This window comes from Oncorhynchus mykiss, chromosome 20 (assembly GCF_057628025.1).
Source record: "Oncorhynchus mykiss isolate SJ-2025 chromosome 20, ASM5762802v1, whole genome shotgun sequence".
Lineage (NCBI taxonomy): Eukaryota > Metazoa > Chordata > Actinopteri > Salmoniformes > Salmonidae > Oncorhynchus > Oncorhynchus mykiss.
This window is the reverse complement of record NC_143041.1, coordinates 4,999,711-5,024,811: the sequence shown is the minus strand read 5'-3', so window position 1 is coordinate 5,024,811 and position 25,101 is coordinate 4,999,711. Positions and strand designations below refer to the sequence as shown.

The 25,101-nt window shown below is 41.2% G+C and overlaps 1 protein-coding gene across 1 annotated transcript in view; it reads left to right on the top strand.

The window, feature by feature from the left end:
* Positions 1–25,101, top strand: part of ablim1b (actin binding LIM protein 1b) — a 76,530-nt gene that overhangs the window by 1,168 nt on the left and 50,261 nt on the right. The window contains exon 2 of the mRNA XM_090212037.1: positions 19,223–19,348. Coding sequence (XP_090068163.1) covers positions 19,223–19,348 — 126 coding nt within the window. The remainder of the gene's footprint in view (positions 1–19,222; positions 19,349–25,101) is intronic.

Sequence of the window (25,101 nt, the reverse complement as noted above, 5' to 3'; positions counted from 1 at the left end):
GGTCCCATGGACAGATACACCAATCTGCTTTGCAGCTCCTTCATAATATAATGAGATCATGTGACAGATTATGTAACACTTAAATAGAGTCCACCTGTGTGCAATCTAACTACACTGCTCAAAAAAATTAAGGGAATACTTAAACAACACAATGTAACTCCAAGTCAATCACACTTCTGTGAAATCAAACTGTCCACTTAGGAAGCAACACTGATTGACAATACATTTCACATGCTGTTGTGCAAATGGAATAGACAACAAGTGGAAATTATAGGCAATTAGCAAGACACCCCCAATAAAGGAGGGGTTCTGCAGGTGGTGACCACAGACCACTTCTCAGTTCCTATGCTTCCTGGCTGATGTTTTGGTCACTTTTGAATGCTGTTGGTGCTTTCACTCTAGTGGTAGCATGAGACGGAGTCTATAACCCACACAAGTGGCTCAGGTAGTGCAGCTCATCCAGGATGGCACATCAATACGAGCTGTGGCAAGAAGGTTTGCTGTGTCTGTCAGCGTAGTGTCCAGAGCATGGAGGTGCTACCAGGAGACAGGCCAGTACATCAGGAGACGTGGAGTAGGCCGTAGGAGGGCAAAAACCTAGCAGCAGGACCGCTACCTCCGCCTTTGTGCAAGGAGGAGCAGGAGGAGGACTGCCAGAGCCCTGCAAAATGACCTCCAGCAGGCCACAAATGTGCATGTGTCTGCTCAAACAGTCAGAAACAGACTCCATGAGGGTGGTATGAGGGCCCGACATCCACAGGTGGGGGTTGTGCTTACAGCCCAACACCGTGCAGGACGTTTGGCATTTGCCAGAGAACACCAAGATTGGAAAATTCTCCACTGGCGCCCTGTGCTCTTCACAGATGAAAGCAGGTTCACACTGAGCACATGTGACAGACGTGACAGAGTCTGGAGACGCCGTGGAGAATGTTCTGCTGCCTGCAACATCCTCCAGCATGACCGGTTTGGCGGTGGGTCAGTCATGGTGTGGGGTGGCATTTCTTTGGGGGGCCGCACAGCCCTCCATGTGCTCGCCAGAGGTAGCCTGACTGCCATTAGGTACCGAGATGAGATCCTCAGACCCCTTGTGAGACCATATGCTGGTGTGGTTGGCCCTGGGTTCCTCCTAATGCAAGACAATGCTAGACCTCATGTGGCTGGAGTGTGTCAGCAGTTCCTGCAAGAGGAAGGCATTGATGCTATGGACTGGCCCGCCCGTTCCCCAGACCTGAATCCAATTGAGCACATCTGGGACATCATGTCTCGCTCCATCCACTAACGCCACGTTGCACCACAGACTGTCCAGGAGTTGGCGGATGCTTTAGTCCAGGTCTGGGAGGAGATCCCTCAGGAGACCATCCGCCTCCTCATCAGGAGCATGCCTAGGCATTGTAGGGAGGTCATACAGGCACTTGGAGGCCACACACACTACTGAGCCTCATTTTGACTTGTTTTAAGGACATTACATAAAAGTTGGATCAGCCTGTAGTGTGGTTTTCCACTTTAATTTTGAGTGTGACTCCAAATCCAGACCTCCATGGGTTGATACATTAGATTTCCATTGATCATTTTTGTGTGAATTTGTTGTCAGCACATTCAACTATGTAAAGAAAAAAGTATTTAATAGGAATATTTCATTCATTCAGATCCAGGATGTGTTATTTTAGTGTTCCCTTTATATTTTTGAGCAGCGTACTTATGTGACTTCTGAAGGTAATTGGTTGCACCAGATCTTATTTAGGGTGTGAATGCAAAGGGTGTTAATGCATATGCATGCACCAATTTATCTGTTGAACATTTTTTGAAACAAGTCATATTTTTTCATTTCACCTCACCAATTTGGACTATTTTGTGTATGTCCATTGTATGAAATCCAAATAAAAATCCATTCAAATTACAGGTTGTAATGCAACAAAACAGGAAAAACACCAAGGGGGATCAATACTTTTGCAAGGCACTGTATACTTTTTTCTCTATTTTGTACCAGTTTAAGGTCTACAACTGTTTTTTGTATAAAATTAAGAACAGTATGTAAATCAAGGTTATTAATCAGCTTTAGCGGACAATTAAGAAATTGGAATTGTGTCACCGGTGACCAGGGCTCAAAACAACAAATGATATTTGGTAAAATGGTGTTGCCAATTTACAAAAGTTAGGATCACCACATGAAATTTAGGAGCACCAGAAAATAAGAATTTTAAAATGGATTGAGAAACAGCCTATATTGGGCCAATATTAAATCTAGCTACTTTTGAAGCACATGTTGTGGGTTAGAAACTAATATCTAACACTGTAAATACATTTCTTTATTATACAAGCAAACATTTTGACATGAATACCTGTGATTGAAATTACTAAGTGATTTGTGGAATTTTAGGTTTCTACATTGTGTAAAAGCATTATTTTCCCTATTATACTCTCTCTTTAAAAATGTCATGTTTGTGATGATGACGGGCAAGAGATCTGTCATTCACTCATTGCTATCTATGATCATACGTAGATCTCCTGAAGAAGCGATCCCTTTTTTTCTGTGCCCCCACATGTTTGAATATACTGGTAAAAATGGCCAGGTTGTTAGCTAGCTAGTTAGCCAATTAAATAACATCATTGAACAAATGTAAACAGATGGTGAACTACTTTGCCGCGCAAGTAGTTTTAGAATGGCCCACTACATGGTTTATGAATGTAAAATGCGGTCCGGTAATCCGCTACAGAAAGATAAAATGTTGTGCCGGTAATATGGGTCAGATGTTTTGACCTGGTTGGAAGCAAGCCATTTTCAGTGTAGTCAGGGTGCAAACCATGACGCTAACGATCTGCACTTGCCTGTTTCTCTAGAGCACTCAGAAACAACAGTACAGCGGAGCCTTATCATTACAGCCATTATTATTTGGCAGATTGTTTTTCATAGTAGCACAACAAAATATTCTGCATGCAACCAAATTAGTGACACTTTAGAGCCCTGCCGGTGACGTTACTCAAATTCAAATGTATTTCTATAGCCCTTCGTACATCAGCTGATATCTCAAAGTGCTGTACAGAAACCCAGCCTAAAACCCCAAACAGCAAGCAATGCAGGTGTAGAAGCACGGTGGCTAGGAAAAACTCCCTAGAAAGGCCAAAACCTAGGAAGAAAACTAGAGAGGAATCAGGCTATGTGGGGTGGCCAGTCCTCTTCTGGCTGTGCCGGGTGGAGATTATAACAGAACATGGCCAAGATGTTCAAATGTTCATAAATGACCAGCATGGTCGAATAATAATAAGGCAGAACAGTTGAAACTGGAGCAGCAGCACAGCCAGGTGGACTGGGGACAGCAAGGAGTCATCATGTCAGGTAGTCCTGGGGCATGGTCCTGGGGCTCAAGTCCTCCGAGAGAGAGAAAGAGATTGGTGTTACTGCTGCCTATCTGTAACAGGTTGGTGTTACAGTATCATATTTTACTCCCTGTGGTTGTGGACACCGTTGCGCATTGCGGCTACTGGAACGTGGCGTGGCGCAGATCACCCCCCTAACACATGGGCCGAAGTCTTGACAGACAGAACATTTTATTTGACTATTTTCATTTGTTAAAGCCAGTGGAGGATGTAACTAATCAACTGTTAAGCGACACTGTTAATATTTGAGTTTAAAGAATTTAAAACTGGCGTTGTATATATTTATGTCAATAATTGAGAGCCCTCTTGTGTAGGGTACGTTAAGTGACAGATGGTTTACTGGGAGTTTGACCCTATTTGGGGAAGCTTGCATTCCACCTTAGAGGCGAGCATAGGACAGTTTCATTTTGTACTGTGTTCATTATTTTGTTTATTATTTTGAGGGTTTTATGTCAGGGGGGTGGTGGGATGTTGTTTGTTGTGTTATTTTGAGGGTTTTATGTCAGGGGGGTGGGGGGGATATTGTTTGTTGTGTTATTTTGAGGGTTTTATGTCAGTGGGGATGTTGTTTGTTGTGTTATTTTGAGGGTTTTATGTCAGGGGGTGGGGGGATGTTGGTTGTTGTGTTATTTTGAGGATTTTATGTCAGGGGGGTGGGGGGGATATTGTTTGTTGTGTTATTTTGAGGGTTTTATGTCAGTGGGGATGTTGTTTGTTGTGTTATTTTGAGGGTTTTATGTCAGGGGGTCGGGGATGTTGTCTGTTGTGTTATTTTGAGGGTTTTATGTCAGGGGGGTGGGGGGATGTTGTCTGTTGCGTTATTTTGAGGGTTTTATGTCAGGGGGTGGGGGGATGTTGTTTGTTGTGTTATTTTGAGGGTTTTATGTCAGGGGGTGGGGGGATGTTGTTTGTTGTGTTATTTTGAGGGTTTTATGTCAGGGCATGGGGGGATGTTGTTTGTTGTATTATTTTGAGGGTTTTATGTCAGGGGGTGGGGGGATGTTGTTTGTTGTGTTATTTTGAGGGTTTTATGTCAGGGCGTGGGGGGATGTTGTTTGTTGTGTTATTTTGAGGGTTTTATGTCGGGGGGTGGGGGGATGTTGTCTGTTGCGTTATTTTGAGGGTTTTATGTCAGGGGGTGGGGGGATGTTGTCTGTTGCGTTATTTTGAGGGTTTTATGTCAGGGGGTGGGGGGATGTTGTTTGTTGTGTTATTTTGAGGGTTTTATGTCAGGGCGTGGGAGGGATGTTGTTTGTTGTGTTATTTTGAGGGTTTTATGTCAGGGGGTGGGGGATGTTTGTTGTGTCATTTTGAGGGTTTTATGTCAGGGGAGGAGGATGTTGTTTGTTGTGTTATTTTGAGGGTTTTATGTCAGGGGGTGGGGGGATGTTGTTTGTTCTGTTATTTTGAGGGTTTTATGTCAGGGGGTTGGGGGATGTTGTTTGTTGTGTTATTTTGAGGGTTTTATGTCAGGGGGTGGGGGGGTGTTTGTTGTGTTATTTTGAGGGTTTTATGTCAAGGCGTGGGGGGGATGTTGTTTGTTGTGTTATTTTGAGGGTTTTATGTCAAGGGGTGGGGGGATGTTGTTTGTTGTGTTATTTTAAGGGTTTTATGTCATGGGGTGGGGGATGTTGTTTGTTGTGTTATTTTGAGGGTTTTATGTCAGGGGGTGGGGGATGTTGTTTGTGTTATTTTGAGGGTTTTATGTCAGGGGGTGGGGGGATGTTGTTTGTTGTGTTATTTTGAGGGTTTTATGTCAGGGGGTGGGGGGATGTTGTTTGTTGTGTTATTTTGAGGGTTTTATGTCAGGGGGTTGGGGGATGTTGTTTGTTGTGTTATTTTGAGGGTTTTATGTCAGGGGGTGGGGGGGGTGTTTGTTGTGTTATTTTGAGGGTTTTATGTCAAGGCGTTGGGGGGATGTTGTTTGTTGTGTTATTTTGAGGGTTTTATGTCAGGGGGTGGGGGGATGTTGTTTGTTGTGTTATTTTGAGGGTTTTATGTCAGGGGGTGGGGGGGATGTTGTCTGTTGTGTTATTTTGAGGGTTTTATGTCAGGGGGTGGGGGGATGTTGTTTGTTGTGTTATTTTGAGGGTTTTATGTCAGGGCGTGGGAGGGATGTTGTTTGTTGTGTTATTTTGAGGTTTTATGTCAGGGGGTGGGGGGATGTTGTTTGTTGTGTTATTTTGAGGGTTTTATGTCAGGGGTGGGGGGATGTTGTCTGCTGTGTTATTTTGAGGGTTTTATGTCAGGGGTGGGGGGATGTTGTTTGTTGTGTTATTTTGAGTGTTTTGTGTCAGGGGATGGGGGGGATGTTGTTTGTTGTGTTATTTTGAGTGTTTTGTGTCAGGGGGTGGGGGGGGTGTTGTTTGCCTTCATTAACCATTTGATTCTTACACATTCTACTTCAACAGTATTTTGACTAACTTTTTGGTACATGCTTTTTCTTTTGTCACAAGATATGATCGGTGATCTTATACAGGGTTTTCATCTCTATTTCAGTCTTCATTTAGAAATCTCAACTTTTAATGACTGACCATTCAGATTTTGGGGTGGGAGTTGGGTGATCAGCTATTAGGTTTACAAGCTGGAACATCAAGGCAATGAACGTACTGGAGTATTTAGTTATCTTAAGAATTTAATAACCGATATAGCATTCTTACAAGAAACACATCTGTGTGCAGCAGATCATGGTAGACGCCGTAAATCTTGGGTCGGACAAATATTCCACTCAAAATACAATGCTAAGGGCAACAGCAGTACTTATTCATAAGAAAGTACAATTTACCGCTGCTGACATAATCTTGGATCCACAGGGGCGTTTTGTCATGGTGTCTGGTTCTCTCTTTCACACCTCTGTTTTGCTTGTAAATGTTTATCCTCCCAATTTCAGGAACAAACGTATTTCTTTGCTGCCCAATGTCAACTCACACCATTACATTTTTGGAGGTGACTTGAATTGTGTGATCCACCCAGGATGTGTAGATCCATGGAGATTCATTTTTCCCCGTAACAAATAATTATATTTATTTTCACGTGCACAACTCCTATTCTACAATAGACTACTTTTTTGTAGATAAAGCCCTTCTCCCCTCTGTTAAGAAAGTAGAATACTCTGCCATTGTTATTAGTGATCATGCTCCTCTGTCACACGACTTCTCATTCTCATTGAACAGATTTGTCTTTGTTGAGACAATTAAAACTGATTTGATCTCTCCATCTACACTTTGAGAAACACTTAAAGTTGTTTTTAGAGGAAACATTTTTTTTTTCTCTTCCTCTCCTCAATAAACAACCAAATATAACAACAACAGCTGATCAACTCAATTCTGGAATTAGAACAACAGTGCTCCACCTCTCCATCACCAGAACTTTACAAAGAAAGGCTGAGTCTTCAAACTTAGTACAATTTAATATCCACCAATAAGGCTGAGCAGCAGCTACTCCGTGCACGCGGTTTTGTTTACAAACATGGAGAAAAGGCTGGTCGACTTCTAGCTCATCAACTCAAGTGAAAATCTGCCGCACAGCTGATCCCTCAAATTCACAACACCTCGGGTGTCTTAAGTTAGTCCCACTGAAATCAATAATACTGTCACCCCCCCCCAAAAAATTTTTTTTGATCTTAACACATCTGAATCACCTGAAGACAATTCAATTATGAATGACTTCCTTGACAATTTGGAAACTCCTACCAGTAATATAGAGAGGAGACCTTTGAAGCTAGAGGATATTATTAATTAAATTACAGCAATGCAAAGTGTGAAATCTCCTAGCACAATCAAATTTATACAATACGTTTTCTGCCAAACTATCCCCTCTCCTGATTGAAATGTTTGAAAATTCCCTGGACCTGGGTGTTTTACCCCAAACCCTGACAGAGGCGTCGATTACATTTTTGTTAAAACCCGGCAAAGATGCATCTGAGTGTGGCTCATACAGACCAATCTCTCTTTTAAATGCAGGTGTAAAAATATTAGCGAATTTGCATGCCTCTCGAATAGAATCAACGGAGCAGACAGGATTTATTAAGGGTCGCCACTCCTTTTCTAACATTTGCCGTCTGCTTAATGTCAGGGGAGAATGGGAATATTTATTCTCTGTACTGGGAAAATGTGGCTTTGGTGCAAATTTTCATTTCTGGGTACAACTGTATTCATCACCCAAGGCTTCAAACTTTGTTCACAGTATTTCCCATTATCAAGGGCCACACGCCAGGTGTAACCGATGTGAAATGGCTAGCTAGTTAGTGGTGGTGCGCGCTAATAGCGTTTCAATCGGTGACGTCACTCGCTCTGAGACCTGAAATAGTTGTTCCCCTTGCAAGAGCCGCTGCTTTTGTGGAGCGATGTGTAACGCTGCTTCGTGGGTGTCAGTTGTCTATGTGTGCAGAGGGTCCCTGGTTCAAGCCTGGGTAGGGGCGAGGGGACGGACTAAAGTTATGCTATTACACAGGGATGTCCAATGTCCACTCTGTTATTTGCCCTGGCGCTAGAACCCCTCTCTATTATGCTAAAGACAACACATGTTATCTACAGATGGGGACTGGAACACAAAGTTTCCTTGTATGCAGATGACTTGCTTTTATCTCAGACCCTGAAATGTGGGTCCCTGAGGTAGTGGACCTATTGCATAGGTTTGGTGTGTTTTCGGGTTATAAATACATTTTCCTATTAATTCATTAGCATTACAAATTCCGTGGGATACTATTCAATTTCGTATGTCCAAGGCTGGCTTTAAATATTTAGGGAACAATATCACATGTACCTCGTCTTCCCTCCATGATGAAAACTTTATTTCTCTGTTCAGCAAACTTAAACTGGACTTTCAGAGATGGAGTATTCTCCATTTTTACTTTAGCTGGTAATGCGAATTGTATCAAGATGAGCGTATTGCCCAGATTTCTATATTTGTTCCAGTGTCTCCCTCTTTTTTTTCTCCACTTTATTGGATAAGCTTATGTCTTTTTTATGGGGTGGTGGTATCAAACAGAAGCCAACTCATGTTTCTCTTAATCTTTGTCAGCTTTAGTCACCTCCACCATCTCCCTCTTTCTGTTTACGCTACACATGCAATCCAATTGTTGTCAAAACTCTTGAAATTTGGACTCAATTCCATCAACATTTTAAATTCTGTGATTTCTCTATTGAAGGTCCTTTATTTAATAATCACCTATTCCTTCCAGGCAAACTGAATTCAGCTTTCAGCCTTACTAAGTTTAATGATCGGATGGCCTGTTGCCCGGATCTCTGGCAGTTTATGGGGGTGCCACAGGGTTCAATTCTCGGGCCAACTCTCTTCTCTATATACATCAATGATGATGCTCTTGCTGCTGATGATTCTATGATCCACCTCTACGCAGACGACCCCATTCTGTATACCTCTGGCCCTTCTTTGGACACTGTGTTAACTAACCTCCAGACGAGCTTAAATGCCATACAACTCTCCTTCCATGGCCTCCAACTGCTCTTAAAAGCAAGTAAAACTAAATGCATGCTATTCAACCGATCGCTGCCCGCCCTTCCAGCATAACTACTCTGGACAGTTCTGACAACTACAAATACCTGGGTGTCTGGTTAGACTGTAAACTCTCCTTCCAGACTCACATTAAGCATCTCCAATCCAAAATGAAATCTAGAATCGGTTTCCTATTATGCAACAAAGCATCCTTCACTCATGCTGCCAAACATACCCTCGTAAAAACTGACCATCCTACCGATCCTCGATTTCAGCGATGTCATTTACAAAACAGCCTCCAACACTCTACTCAACAAATTGGATATAGTATATCACAGTGCCATCCGTTTTGTCACCAAAGCCCCATATACTACCCACCACTGCGACCTGTACGCTCTCGTTGGCTGGCCCTTGCTTCATATTCATCGCCAAACCCACTGGCTCCAGGTCATCTACAAGTCTCTGCTAGGTAAAGCCCTGCCTTATCTCAGCTCACTAGTCACCATAGCAGCACCCACCCTTAGCATGCTCTCCAGCAGGTATATCTCACTGGTTACTTCCAGTTCTCTGCTGCCAATGACTGAAACGAACTGCAAAAATCTCTGAAGCTGGAAACTCATATCTCCCTCACTAGCTTTAAGCACCAGCTGTCAGAGCAGTTCACAGATCACTGCACCTGTACATAGCCCATCTGTAAATAGCCCATCCAACTACCTCATCCCCATACTGTATTTATTTATTTATCTTGCACATTTGCACCCCAGTATCTCTACTTGGACATTCATCTTCTGCACTTTCTACCATTCCAGTGTTTAATTGCTATATTGTAATTATTTCGCCACCATGGCCTATTTATTGCCTTACCTCCCTTATCCTACCTTATTTGCACACACTGTATATATACTTTTTCTACTGTATTATTGACTGTATGTTTTGTTAATTCCATGCGTAACTCTGTGCTGTTGTATTTGTCGAACTGATTTTCTTTATCTTGGCCAGGTCGCAGTTGTAAATGAGAACTTGTTCTCAACTATACTACCTGGTTAAAATAAAGGTGAAATAAAATAAAAAATATCCCATCACTCAATAAAATCCAATCTGAGAGGAGAGTCTGGAATACTGCCTTACTTACTGTAAATGTTAGCTCGTCTTGTGCCCAGCTAAGCATTATACAGTATAAGGTACTTCACCATATCCATTTCAGCAAGGCCAGATTGTCCAAATTCTACCCAAATTTTGATGGAACATGTGACAGGTGTAAAAGCTCCTTGGCGGACTTGACCCACATATTCTGGTCCTGTCCTTATCTGGCAGATTATTGGTCCACTAGATTTAAAACCCTTTCTGAAGCATTTGGTATAAAGTTGCAGCCATTCTTCAGAAATTGCTACTTTTCGAGTACCAAACAACAATCCTTCCTGGGAAAAATGTACAATGTCTTTACATTTTTATATTTTTTTAAGAAACCTGTGTGTGTGTCTGTTTGCTTGCATGTGTTTGTGTGTGAGTGTACTGTGTACACGTGTGTATGTATCCATGTGTCCCATATGACAACTTGAAGTACATGTTTACTTAAAGACGATTAGCTCATTGAGTGTGTTGTACCTACACAATAAAGATTTAGATGTGTTCTTAATGGGGTACAACCACTTGGCTTGGGGTGATACCCTGTAAAGGTCATCCTTTGAACTTTTAGTTGTAGGTACATTATTGTACCCCAGTTTATATCTCAGATATTACCTTACTTACATGTAGTCCACAGATACAAAACCATGTACTAAGAAAAGGTACACTTTGCCATTGTAGGGAACTACCATAGTGACAAAAGCATGTGCTCCAAAAGTGACAAAAAAAGTCAGCAAAATATAAAAATGCTTTGCTGGATGACTAGCTTGCTAGATAGATATAAAGTATGATTGTATAGTTGAGAGGAATAGCTTGTAAGCCAACAACAGTTTTGAGTATATTATATATCATTTTTGGGGAGGGTTTGGTGGGATTTTAGAAATTCTTCTGCGACCCCATTTTGGGGTGGTGTCACATTCGTCATAATGATTGGACCAAGGCGCAGCGTGCGTAGAGTTCCACATATTTTAATTAATAGAGACTCACCAGACAAAACAAACAAGCACAAACGAAACGTGAAACTACTGGTGTGCACACAGGCAACTATCTGTAGACAGAAGATCCCACCAACAACGGACCAAGCAGCGTGCTCGGGAGATAATGGCATCCTGGTCTGTGGAGGAGATTATGGAGAGAACATCCTGGACTTGGGACGACATAATAGCAGTAGAGAAGAGCCTGCCATGGAGGCAGGCGGAAGCAGCGAAAGCGACGAAGTCGGGGAGGTAGGCCACAGAAACCCCAATAAAATCAATGGGGGTGCACATGGAGCAGTCGGCGGTGCAGAAGAGTGAACCAGAGCCAGTCTGGGAGAAGAAGGAGAATTTGGAGGAGATAGAAATGGGAGAGTTGTTGAGTTGGTGGAGGATGCACGGATTTGAAATGAAGGAATGTGTTGTCAGTTTGGTGCCACTTGAGTCAGCTCCCCGTACTCGTCCTGAGAAGTGTGATAAAGTTCCGGAACAATTGATGCCGGCTATACACACCAGGTCTCCAGTGCACCTTCACAACCCAGTTGGCTATGACCCACGGTCCGGTGTCCCCGGCGACGATCCAAGGACCGGAGCATCCGGCGACGATCCCAGCACCAGAGCCGCCATTGAAGATGATGCCGTATCCACAAGCGGAGTAGGTACTGCTCCCCTTACTGCCCCTCACCAGGACCTTCCTCTATTGAGTCAGGTTTTGCGGTCGGAGTCCACACATTTGTGGGGGATACTGTCACACCCTGACCATAGAAAGCTTTTCATTCTCTATGTTGGTTAGGTCCGGGTGTGACTAGGGTGGGTTTATAGGGTTTATTAATTTATAGGGTTTATTAATTATTAAACATGTGGAATTCTACGCACGCTGCGCCTCATTATGACTAACGTGACAGGTGGCGACTCCTAGTTTGGGAACCACTGAACTAGACGATATCAGCGTTTTTTAGCTAGGTTTTTTAGCCCATAGATATCAGCGTTTTTTAGCTAGGTTTTTTTAGCCCATAGATTTTGTTTTGAGTAATGTTTGTCACTCAAATATCACATGAATACACATTAGACATGGCGAAATGTATAGAAATGCAAGAGAATTAGCTTTGAAACAGCTCAATGTTTTCGGCATCCCATGACAAAAAGTGTATAAATGCAGGAAATAAGCTGTATGCCTGGAAATGTTTCTCTCTGGCAACAAGAGGGTGTGAAAGGTTTGTGGCATGATCAGTGCTTGTGCCCATAGAAATAGACGTGACGTGCACGCAAAGGGGGGTGTGGGATGTTCCCCAATGTCAGAAGGGGGACCTGAGTCAAACATTTTGGAACCCCTGATCTAATCGCTAATCTAGTGTTAGAAAAAAACATTGTGTTTAGCATGATTTTTGAATGCCTACCTCATCTCTTTACCCCACACATACAATTATCTGTAAGGTCCCTCAGTCGAACAGTGAATTTAATAAACAGATTCAACCATAAAGACCAGGGAGTTTTTCCAATGCCTCACAAAGAAGGGCACCTATTGGTAGATGGGTAAAAACTAAAATAAAACAGACATGGAATATCCATTTGATCATGGTGAAGTTATTAATTACACGTTGGATGGTGTATCAATACACCCAGTCACTACAAAGATGTGTGTCCTTCTTAACTCAGTTGCCGGATAGGAAGGAAACCACCGGTATTTCACCATGAGGCTAATGGTGATTTTAAATCAGTTACAGAGTTAAATGACTGTGATAGGAGAAAACTGAGGATGGATCAACATCTTTTCACTATTTGTCCTGAACACAAAGTGTTATGTTTAGGGTAAACCCAATACAACACATTACTCAGTACCACTCTCCATATTTTCAAGCATTGTGGTGGCTGCATCATGTTATGAGTATGCTTGTAATCGCTAAGGACTGGGAAGTTTTTCAGAATAAAACATTTACGGGATGGAGCTAAGCACAGACAAAATCCTAGAGACAAATGTGGTTCATTCTGCTTTCCACTAGACATTGGAAGATGAATTCACCTTTCAGCAGGACAGAAAAATCTACATTGGAGTTGCTTACCAAGATGACAGATTGGCAGGTTTTTGACTTAAATCTGCTTAAAAATCTATGGCAAGACCTGAAAATGGTTGTCTAGCAATGATCAACAACCAATTTGACAGAGCTTGGAGAATTTTGAAAATAATAATGGGCAAATGTTGCACAATCCAGGTGTGGAAAGCTCTTAGAGAGTTACCCAGAAAGATTCACATCTGTAATCTCTGCCAAAGGTGATTCTAACATGTTGTTGGGGTTGAATACTTACACTGTATATACAAAAGTATGTGGACACTCCTTCAAATTAGTGGATTCGGCTACACATGTTGCTGACAGGTGAATACAATCACGCACACAGCCATGCAACCTCCATAGACAAATATTGGCAGTAAAATGGCTCAGTGACTTTCAATATGGCACCGTCATAGGATGTCACCTTTCCAACAAATCAGTTTGTCAAATTTCTGCCCTGCTAGAGCTGCCCCGGTCAACTGTATGTGCTGACATTGTGAAGAGGAAATGTCTAGGAGCAACAATAGCTCAGTTGCTTATGGTAGGCCACACAAGTGTGGTAGGCCACATAAGCTCACAGAACGGGACCACTGAGTGCTGAAGTGCGTAGCGCATAAAAATCATCTGTCCTCGATTGCAACAATCACAACCGAGTTCCAAATGGCCTCTGGAAGCAACATCAGCACTATAACTGTTCGTTGGGAGCTTCATGAAATGGGTTTCCATGGCCGAGCAGCAGCAAAAAAGGGTTTGGCGGATGCCAGGAGGACACTACCTGCCCGAATGCATAGTGCGAACTGTAAAGTTTGGTGGAAGAGGAACAATGGTCTGGGGCTGTTTTCAAGGTTCGGCCTAGGCCCCTTAGTTCCAATAAAGGGAAATATTAACGCTACAGCATACAATGACATTCTATATGATTCTGTGTTTCCAACTTTGTGGCAACAGTTTGTGGGAGGCCCTTTCCTGTTTCAGCATGACAAGCAAGGTCCATACAGAAATGGTTTGTTGAGATCAGTGTGGAAGAACTTGACGGGCCTGCATAGAGCCCTGAACTTAACCCCATCGAACACCTTGGGTATGAATTGGAAAGTCGACTGTGAGCCAGGCCTAATCGCACCAACATCAGTGCCCAACCTCACTAATGCTCTCTTGTGGCTGAATGGAAGCAAGTCCCCACAGCAATGTTCTAACATCTAGCGGAAAGCCTTAGACTTTTTCTTCCACTTTGACATTATAGAGTCATTTGTGTAGAAAAGACAATTAAATCCAGTTTAATCTTACTTTCTCAAACGAGACACTCTAATGTACTTGTCCTCTTGCTCAGTTGTGCACCGGGGCCTCTCACTCTTCTTTCTATTCTGGTTAGTGCCAGTTTGTGCTGTTCTGTGAAGGGAGTAGTACACAGCGTTGTACGAGATCTTCAATTTCTTGGCAATTTCTCGCATGGAATATTCTTCATTTCTCAGAACAAGAATAGACTGACAAGTTTCAGCAGAAAGTTCTTTGTTTCTGGCCATTTTGAGCCTTTAATCGAACCCACAATGCTGATGCTCCAGATACTCAACTAGTCTAAAGAAGGCCAGTTTTCAGCTGTGCTAACATAATTGCAAAATGTTTTTCTAATGATCAATTAGCCTTTTAAAATTATAAACTTGGATTAGCTAACACAACGTGCCATTGGAACACAGTAGTGATGGTTGCTGATAATGGGCCTCTACACCTATGCAGATATTCCATAAAAAATGTGCCGTTTCTAGCTACAATAGTCATTTACAACATTGACAATGTCTACACTGTATTTCTGATCAATTTTATGTTATTTTAATGGACAAAAAATGTGCTATTCTTTCAAAAACAAGGACATTTATAAGTGACCCCAAACTTTTTATCAGTAGTGTATATTGTATATGTTTTAAAGTAACACTTTTCAAAGTGTTGACAAACTAACGTCTTGGGTGTTGCAAATAGCAACTTAAATTAACACTTAGTGGTCTTTTTTGGGAGTGTTATTTTAACATTGTAGGTAGAGCCTTATTTGCACATTTCCCAGCATTCCTTTCAAGTGAAAATAAGAGATACCCACCCTTGATTGTTTTTGTTCATGACAGAGACATGGTTTTTGCAGTGATACTTCTCTGTTTCTGAAACCTTCACAAAATGAAAGTGTAATCCATGTTTTTGAATTAAACGCAAACGATTCATGACTATAGATTATACATGTCGTAAGGCCCTCCGTTATGGTATAGTTTCCCCCCAACATTTTGGTCTGATGATCCTGATTCTTTGGCCAAATCAAATCACAATATGTTGGCTTGTCGTGATGTGCAATTCGTGAACAATTCTTTCATTTTAACAAATCTTTTTTACTGACAAAGGTCATGATTTGTTTTTCTGAGTGACTCGTTCATTGTAGACATTCATTTGATCTGCTGCCTGAAATGAATTCTACTGTAGGATTATTATACGCTCCTCTGTTGACTCCAGATACTTGCACCGACCAAAAACTGTCTGTCATTTATGCGCACAGGCAATATATATCATGCTGCAGGCAGCATTGAGAATAAAAAGACATGCAAATTTAAGTGGGTCTATGGTGTAAGGTAGAGGTGATATGATCCTTAACTTCTAGTGTGATAGAAAAATTACATATTTACCTTGTGTATTTGATATTAAAACCTTTTATGGGCAGGTGGGACGGTAGCGTCCCACCTGGCCAACATCCAGTGAAATTGCAGAGCTCCAAATTCAAAATACAGAAATACTCATGATAAACATTCATAAAATATACAAGTGTTACACATCGGTTTAAAGATTAACTTCTTGTTTTCCAGCCGCTGTGTCAGATTTCAAAAAGGCTTTATGGCGAAAGCATACTGTGCGATCATCTGAGGACAGCCCCCAGCTTACAAAAGCATACAAACATTTTCCAGCCGAGTAGAGGAGTCACAAGTCAGAAATAGCGATACATTTATCACTCACCTTTTATGATCTTCATATAACAAGACTCCCTGTTACACAATAAATGTTTGTCTTGTTCGATAAAATCCCTCTTTATGTCCCAAAAACTCTGTTTTGTTGGGGCGTTTTGGTCAGTAATCCACTGTCTCCAGGGAGGTCAAAAATGAAGACGAATAAATCCTAACCGGTAAAGTTCGTCGAAACATGTCAAAAGATGTTTATAATTAATCCTCAGGTTGTCTATTGTTTAAATAATCAATAATATTTCAACTGGACAATAGCGTTTTCAATAGAAAGGAAAAACAACGAACGGCGCGTTATCGGTCACGCGCGCAAAGCAGCTCTGCATTCTTCCCTTGTCCTCTGACCAAAAGGTATTTTTACTCATCGTTTTTCAAAATACAAGCCTGAAAGCATGTCTAAAGACTGTTGAAGCCATAAGAACTGCAATCTGGGCCCTAACCTATAACAGAGTCAATAGGCATTCAATGGAAAACAATTCACTTCAAAAAAGTCCCACTTCCTGGATGGATTTTCCTCGGGTTTTTGCCTCAGTTCTGTTATACTCCCAGACATTATTTTAACAGTTTTAGAACCAGAGTGTTTTCTATCCAATAGTACCATGCATATGCTTATCCTAGCTGCTGGGCCTGAGTAACAGGGAGTTTACTTTGGGCATGTTTGTCATCCACACTTCAAAATACTGCCCCCTACCCAAGAGAGGTTTTAATGGTTAACAATTAATATTTAACTAATATTAAGACATTTCTGTCCTGCTAGTGTCTGTGTTTACATGGGCTTCACTGGAGATGGCTTGAGCTGACAAATGGGTTAAAGACAGCATTACATAGAAAATAATGTGTTTTACTAGAGATAGTTTAGGAGTAGAACAATCCCTCATTGTCTCAAAATCATCCTCGCATCTGGGAAACTAAGTCAGGGTAGTGTTAAGACAACAACCCACGTGCAGATAACGACAGGACGAAGCCACAGTGGCCTCTGATGCTCTTTGGTCTGCATGAGGGGGCTGTTTAACCAACCATGACTTGTTGGTGTCAGCTATATATAGTACTCTGCATTTGTGTAAAGGTTAGGTTACTCGGTACAACACTCAAGGGTGGGCGGGTCGACCAGCCTCATTATTGCAATAATTAATCAATATTAAATAAAGATGATTGTTTGAAGAAATGGCCAAATCTCTCTCAGTACTGAATTTCCACAACACTAGCCACTCAAAGCAATTTATGATGACAGAAGTGCTAAGGGGTAATAGTAATTTAGTTCAGTTACCTTTGCTTTCTTGGGTACAGAAACAATGGTGGACATCTTGGGGCAACAAGTGGGGACAGCAGACTGGGATAGGAAGAGATTGAATATGTCCATTAACACTCCAGCCAGCTGGTCTGCACATGTTCTGGGGACGCGGCTAGGGATGTCATCTGGTTCGGCAGCCTTGCGAGGGTTAACACGTTTAAATGTTTTACTCACGTCGGCCACGGAGGAGAGCCCACAGTTCTTGGTAGTGGGCCACTCCGGTAGCATTGTGTTATCCTCAAAGCAGGTGAAGGTGTTTAGCTTGTCCGGAAGCAAGATGTCGGTGTGACTTTCTATAGACCCTGCCGCATAAGTTTTGTGTCTTAGGCCTTGAATTGTGACTCCACTTTGTCTCAATATTAACATTTTGCCTGTTTAATTTCGTTACAGAGGGTATAACTACACTGTTTGTATTCGGCCATATTCCCAGTCACCATGACATGGTTAAATGCGGTGGTTTCAGTTTTGCGTGAACGCTGCCATCTTTCCACGGTTTCTGGTTAGGGTAGGTTTTAATGGTCACAGTGGGTACAACATCTCCTATACACTTCCTGATAAACTTAGTCACCGTATTCGTCAATGTTTTTCTGTGAGTCTACCCGGAATATATAATTGTACTTTTTTTCCCACCTTTATTTAACCAGGTAGGCTAGTTGAGAACAAGTTCTCATTTACACCTGCGACCTGGCCAAGATAAAGCAAAGCAGTGCGACACAAATAACAACACAGAGTTACACATGGAATAAACAAACATATGGTCAATAATACAATAGAAAAAGTATACAGTGTGTGCAAAGAAGATAGGATAAGGGAGGTAAGGCAATAAATTTGTTCTTAACTGACTTGCCTAGTTAAATAAAGGTTACATTTAAATTAAATTAATGCTTATCACTCCCACAGCAGGCAAGCAATGCATTCCGCCAAGAGTCGCTATTAATCTGGCGATGAAGAAGAGGAAGGAAAGTAGGGAATCCGAGCTAGGCTGAAAATATAGGCTACACCGCCTCCTCATCCTAGTATCCTGATGGCTAATATCCAATCGCTGGAAAATAAACTTTGTGAACAATTGCAGAGGGACATCAGGGAATGCAGTGTCTTTGTTTTTGCTGAGTTGTGGTTTACGGATAATACACTACACTCTACTATTCAACCAGACGGCTTTTCCATATTTCGAATGGATCAGATGGCGATGTCTAATAAGAGTCTATGGGGAGGGGTATGTTTCCTCAAACAATTCCTGATGTACGGAAGTTGAAAACATTGCAAGCTCCTGTTCACCCAACCTGGAGTTTCTGATGTTAAAACACCAACCCCACTATACGCTGAGGAAACTCACGTGTTATTATCACAGCAAACACCAAGACGACACTCAGTGAACTGTACAAGATCATTAGCCAGCAAAAATCCTTTTACCCGGAAGCAGTCTTTATTGTCGCAGGTGACGAGAGTCAAAGATGTTAGGGGACTTGGGGTATGGAATTGTTTTAAGATGGTCAAACTATGGATCATCTAAATGTTTGATTTTGAATTTTTAAGACCTTGTTTGGTATAAAAAAATGTATTTGATAAAATGTTGATTTTGGCCTTTACTACTAAAGCCTATAGAAACATCATAAATGGCAAAAAGGACAGACCAAAAATAAATAAGAAACATGGTTGTCATAAATCTAGGAGATATTTAAAAAATATATTTCGTACACATATTTAACGGAAATGAACTCAACACAGTCAAGTAACAACACCCCGCAGTGTTGATTCCACTGTGATTGAAATAAAACTTCATTTATTCACTGCAGTTGGTGTCAATTTCAATCGCACTGGTGTTAACCCCACTAGAATCAATAATTGGATATAACACTCACAACACTTTTAACACCCGCATGTTTGCTGTGTGTACACGCACCCCGTTTTGAACACAGTGATTTAAATACATTTTAGGTGGCCATGCTCATGCCTGTCTGTTCTCTCCTCCAGTGGCCCATGTTCAGGACCCTGCAGAAAAGCTGTGCATCCAGTGCTACAAATGTGGGGAGCCATGCAAGGGAGAGGTGCTGCGGGTCCAGTCCAAGCACTTCCACATCAAGTGCTTTAACTGCAAGGGTGAGCATGTATATATGTGTGTTTGTGTGTGTGTGCGCTCGCACGTACATGTTTGTCTGTGCGCACATGTGCGTCTGTCCCCGGACCCAAATCTCACTATTATTCCCAGTCTCTTTTCCTTTTCAACTTTGAGGAATTTGCGGTGCATGCCCTTTGGTTCAATGCACAGGGAAGTCTTCAGAAAAGGTAAGATGTGGAGGATGGTTGGAACTCTTGCAATTTTTGTCACTTTGTGGTTACTGTCTTGAGTGAGTAGTGTGCCCTTGAATGATTCATTGAATGGTAATGAATTGCATTTACATGGCACCTTTCACCTGGTCTCAAAGGGTATACATTTCCTTACTTGAGATAGGTCACGTGCTATTCTCACCCAGAACGGGAACTATGGAATTTTCATTCCAAATGATCCCACTTACTATTTTCTTTATAATATATTTTTATTCACAGAAAATTGAAGACGAAACATTCAGAACTTGTAATCCCACAGTGACATTATCGCCCCTCAAGCCAGGGTTAACTCTAGAGGACTTCTTGTTAGTTTGTATTGTGGGCTGAGAGAGGACATTGAAGGAAAGGCTAACATATGTAATGTTTTTTTCAGTAATAATAATCAAAGTAATACAAATTCATCAGTTTAGTCAATTGTCAATCAATAGTATGACACAATATCAAATGTTCACTTCTTATAAACTATAATAATTTGTCTTATGCTAACAGCTGTACAATGCGCACAGTAGCAGCATCAAACAATGCCACTAAGACATTGCTCGTCCTAATAATTATATATTTATATATTTTTTAATTCCATTATTTGACTTTTAGATGTGTGTGAATTGTTAGATACTACTGCACTGGTGGAGGTAGGAACACAAGCAATAACATCTGCTAAATATGTGTATGTGACCAATAACATTTGATTTGATATGAACCACCTTTACCAAAGACTGAGATCCATAACTAGCTGCCCAACTTGTAAGTACAACTACCTCAATATACTCACAAGTCAAGCAGATATTCAGCATCCAAAAGAATAAGAATGTTCTATCATTCTCCTCTCTTTTTGAATCAAATTGAGCTGCTTCCTATGGAAACCCCCTATGAAGCGCTAACCACACTCCACTGTCTTCACAAATTTCGAAGTGATTGCTTTACAGGATCTTGACAGAAATAAGATGATATTTGCCTGTGATAGAGAAGTATTTAGTCTGCAACTAACTCACTCCTCTGGTATCCATAGAAATTACAATTAGTATTAGACCAAGAACATTGCTCAAACCACCTTTATACTAACAAAACCTTGTCTTGCTCTACAAATCTTCCTTACTGCTTACAAAAAAAGAGCTCAGTGTTGTTGAATTTCATATATTGAATGAAAAACTACCAAATACATTTCATGTTCACATTTTTTCTTACGTTTGTGAAAGATTTTTGGAAAGACTGCATACGCCAGACTACGCTCATAAAGCTTTGTCTGTCCATTTTCATGGCAACCTCATGAACAAATCCTAAGAGTCTATTGACGCACCTGTGCCGAGCAACAGCAGTGTTTGTCATACCATGATACATGCCGAAAACCGGTCATCTCAAAAAAAAACGTCAGTAGCATCCACACGGCTAATATTACACCACTCAGGAAAGAGGACACTCTCACGAACTCGGCAGGTGTTCTCCGTTTTGCTCTACATTTCACGGGACATGTCTGAAGGTAACCCACACAAATGAACGGAGGTAGTTTAGTGGCAACAAAAATAAAAAATATGTGTCCAAAAAAACATCAGAAAATCATAAATATTCCCTGAGCTTTCTTATATCCTCCAGATATAATATAGACACTTCAAAACCACATTCCTTATGATTTATTTTTAACTTTCTTGCCATTTATGAATGTGTTTCTATGGGCTATAGTAGTAAAGATCAAATGCAACATATTATCAAATAACTGTTTATATTTTTTCATACCTAAAGGGGTCCTACAATTCAAAATCAAATAGCTAAATGATCCATGACATAACCATCGTAAAACAATTCCATATGTTAGCTTTTAGGTTTTAAAGTCCCATTCTTGTGGGCAGATTCAGGAATTTAGACAGTACTGTTGGAGCATATATGAAGATGGCTAGCATTTCACCTCCAGAAATCTTTCTCTCTCTGTGTGTGTGTGTGTGTTTCGTGTGCATGCCTGTCTAAATCCACAGAGGCAAAGTCTATTTGTGTCCTTCTGGGCCCCTCGACCTCCAGGGCTCTGGGAAGCCTGCCATAATCCCTCTATCATAATACCAGTGGTTGGTGTGACCTGCATTAGCAATTTCCGCTAATGGCTGACGTGTCGTCCTTCCACACAAAAAATATGTGCATTCCTCTGTGAACAAGTAATTTACCCTGAACTTCCAGAGAGGCACTAGCGCATCCAATTGTACACTGTAACGGAAAACTGTAATTCATATGATCATTTTGGGTATTATCAACAGTAAAATACTCTGAAACATATTACTGCAGCATACTGTAAATTATGGTGCATTGTGGGAAAATTGTGTATAAATGATCAACATTTGGAAACAATTACCTTTCCTGAAATGTCAAACTACCTGGAAGTCTGAAAAGATAGAGTGAGTGGGCGGGGAGCTAACCATGACTGGTGGGTCTTTGAAAATGCCTATGTTATGCAACATGGACACAGTGAGCAGTTGCAGTGAGATTATCTCAAGCAAATTTTCTGATACACAAAGGAATTCAAAAACATTGAAATGGCAACATCCAATCCTGTAATACATCACATCATGGTTTCATAAATTACTTGTTTACAGTGCATTGCAAAATTGTTCATCCCCTTTATGTTTTTCCTATTTTGTTGCATTACAACCTGTAATTTAAATTGATATTAATTTGGATCATATAATGGACATACATAAAATAGTCCAAATTGGTGAAGTGAAATTTAAAAAATAACTTGTTTCAAAAAAATGTAAACGGAAAAGTGGTGCGTGCATATATATTCACCTCCTTTGCTATGAAGGCCCTAAATAAGATCTGGTGTAACCAATTACCTTCAGAAGTCACATCATTAGTTAAATTAAGTCCACCTGTGTGGACTGTGGCTGGCTCTTCGAGCATGACAATGACCCGAAACACACAGCCAGGGCAACTAAGGAGTGGCTCCATAAGAAGCATCTTTAAGGTCCTGGAGTGGCCTAGCCAGTCTCCAGACCTGAACCCAATAGAAAATCTTTGGAGGGAGCTGAAAGTCCATATTGCCCAGCGACAGCCCCGAAACCTGAAGGATCTGGAGAAGGTCTGTATGGAGGAGTGGGCCAAAATCCCTGCTGCAGTGTGTGCAAATAAAAGTGCAATAAAATGCAAATTAATTACTTAAAAATCATACAATGTGATTTTCTGGATTTTTATTTTAGATTCCGTCTCTCACTTTTTAAGTGCACCTATGATAAAAATTACAGACCTCTACATGCTTTGTAAGTAGGAAAAACTGCAAAATCGGCAGTGGATCAAATACTTCTTCTCCCCACTGTATAAGGGGGCCAGTAGCTCATGCCATCTTGGACCCATGATGGTCTCCTTCTTCTCCACAGATATAAAGTCCACAAGGTGAAACATACTGTGTAAATTGAAAATGAATATGCATAATTTATAATGCTGACCAGCCAAACGCAAGCTGTGGTGTCGACTGTAACTGCTGACCCTCACTGATTCTGAATGTCCCACATTTAGCCCACTAGATTGTGTATTTGTGTCATGGTTATTTTTTTTAGACATGTCTTACTTTTCCATGCTAGTTGGTGACTTATGTATGCTCACAGGTGCATAGAATAACTTTTGTATACCTATTTGGGAGTTTCTGCCAAAGCTTGTCAATTGTGTCAGAGAACCTAGAATACCAAAGTTTTAAAAAGTGCCACCAGCAGCTCTGTCAACTCTGTTGGTATTGAGGGTTCTTGCATCTTTGCATCAAGGTTGGATGGTGGAACCTCAGAATCGAAAACAGGGCTTTTAACGCAACTAATGTTATTCCATATTCAAGAACCCAATTCACCAAGTAGTCTTTGAAACGGTCCGTTTGACTTTCAACCTCATTGTCAACCATCTCCTCGACATCACTCTCATTATCAACGGTTCTCCTCAGCCTCATCAAACTCACCCTGACCTTCACCTTCTCCTACACCTGCAGTGTCCATCAAAGCATCCACAAACAGTTCTTCCTCAAAGTCCTGACCAACATTTCCTCTGCGCTCTCATTGGACATATAAAATATCGAAGGAACAGCAGCATTTTCTACATTATGTGTAGACAGCTCTTTTTAAATAGAGTCAGAAATCTTGACACGTTTGCAGTACTCCTTCGCCAGATGTTTGAAGTCACACTATACTCTGAATACTTCTCAGTCATTTCTGGCTCACTTTGAGGGCTGCAGCTCTGAAACACATATTGCTGAACTGAATTACTAAAGGGCAGCGATTTGCATTTACATTAATTCTTAGGAACCTTAATCATCTTTGTTGGCTGAATAGCTGCAGGAGGAAGAACTGGGGCTGGAATTAGCTGGCAGGCTAGAGAGACAGAGAAGAGATTTTTAGGTGTCGAAGTGACTGCATTAACATTCAAAAACTTGTCATTTTCAGGAAACAATCACCTTGATTAATCAGAAGAGGTTGTTTAGCAATTTTCTGTAAGTTAATAACATCACAGACAACACAATTTGATTGCTGATTTGAAACGGGCCTTGAAATATGTTAGAAGTCCCGTTATGTTAACGTTGTCGTTTTATGTGTCGATATCCTACTCAGTCCAATAAATTAACGTTAAGCTACATTTCACCTGCCTTTTTACACTGGTAACTTAAGCAGAAGTAAAATCATTTTAACATACTTTTCTACGGAATATTATTACAAAAATTATCCAGTTACTTAATGTCCAAATTGGATAAGAAATATAATTTACCATTGAAGTTTAACGTTGTTAACAAAATCACGGCACGAGCTCAATTGTCACATCCTAGCCATACGTAATCCTGCCGAAGGCGGGACAGACTCGGGTCACATGACATCGGCTGAGTCTGACTCTCAGCCGAATGGCCCGACTCTCAGCCGGAATCAATGTGCTAACTGGGAGTACAATATGGGTTTCAGTCGATAAACTAAAGTTAGCTAGCTAGGTGGCTTGCCGGAAACTTACTTAGCTAGGCACCATATTTGTCATCTGCCCTCTTGATGCTGGCATCGGCTGTAGCTGAGCTTCTAACGTTAGCTATCCCAAAAATGTCCAGTTGAAACATGTATGGTTGAATGTCACAATGTAGATAATAGAACATCAAAAATACTCTCTGGTCGAATTCGTGTTGATGAGAGAAATCACTTGAAGCCATTGCGTCTGGTCAGTTCTTTCAGTTTTGCCCAAAGGATGTTGTTGTTAGTGGTGCCTCTTGGAGGAGTGCCGGAGGCTAGAACAGGAAGCACCACCCAACACAAGTTGTAGTCTTTCAGAGACTGGAAGAAAATATGTGTGCTTGTATATTTAGCAATGAATCCGCTGATTGGAACATCGCTGAAAGACGTCCAATGGCTCTATCGAACACGGACAAACATATCTACATGCACAAAAATGTATAGTATACAGCTGTAGTTGGAAGTTTACAAACACTTAGATTGGAGTCATTAAAACTCATTTTTCAACCACTCCACAAATTTCTTGTTAACAAACTATAGTTTTGGCAAGTCGGTTAGGACATCTACTTTGTGCATGAC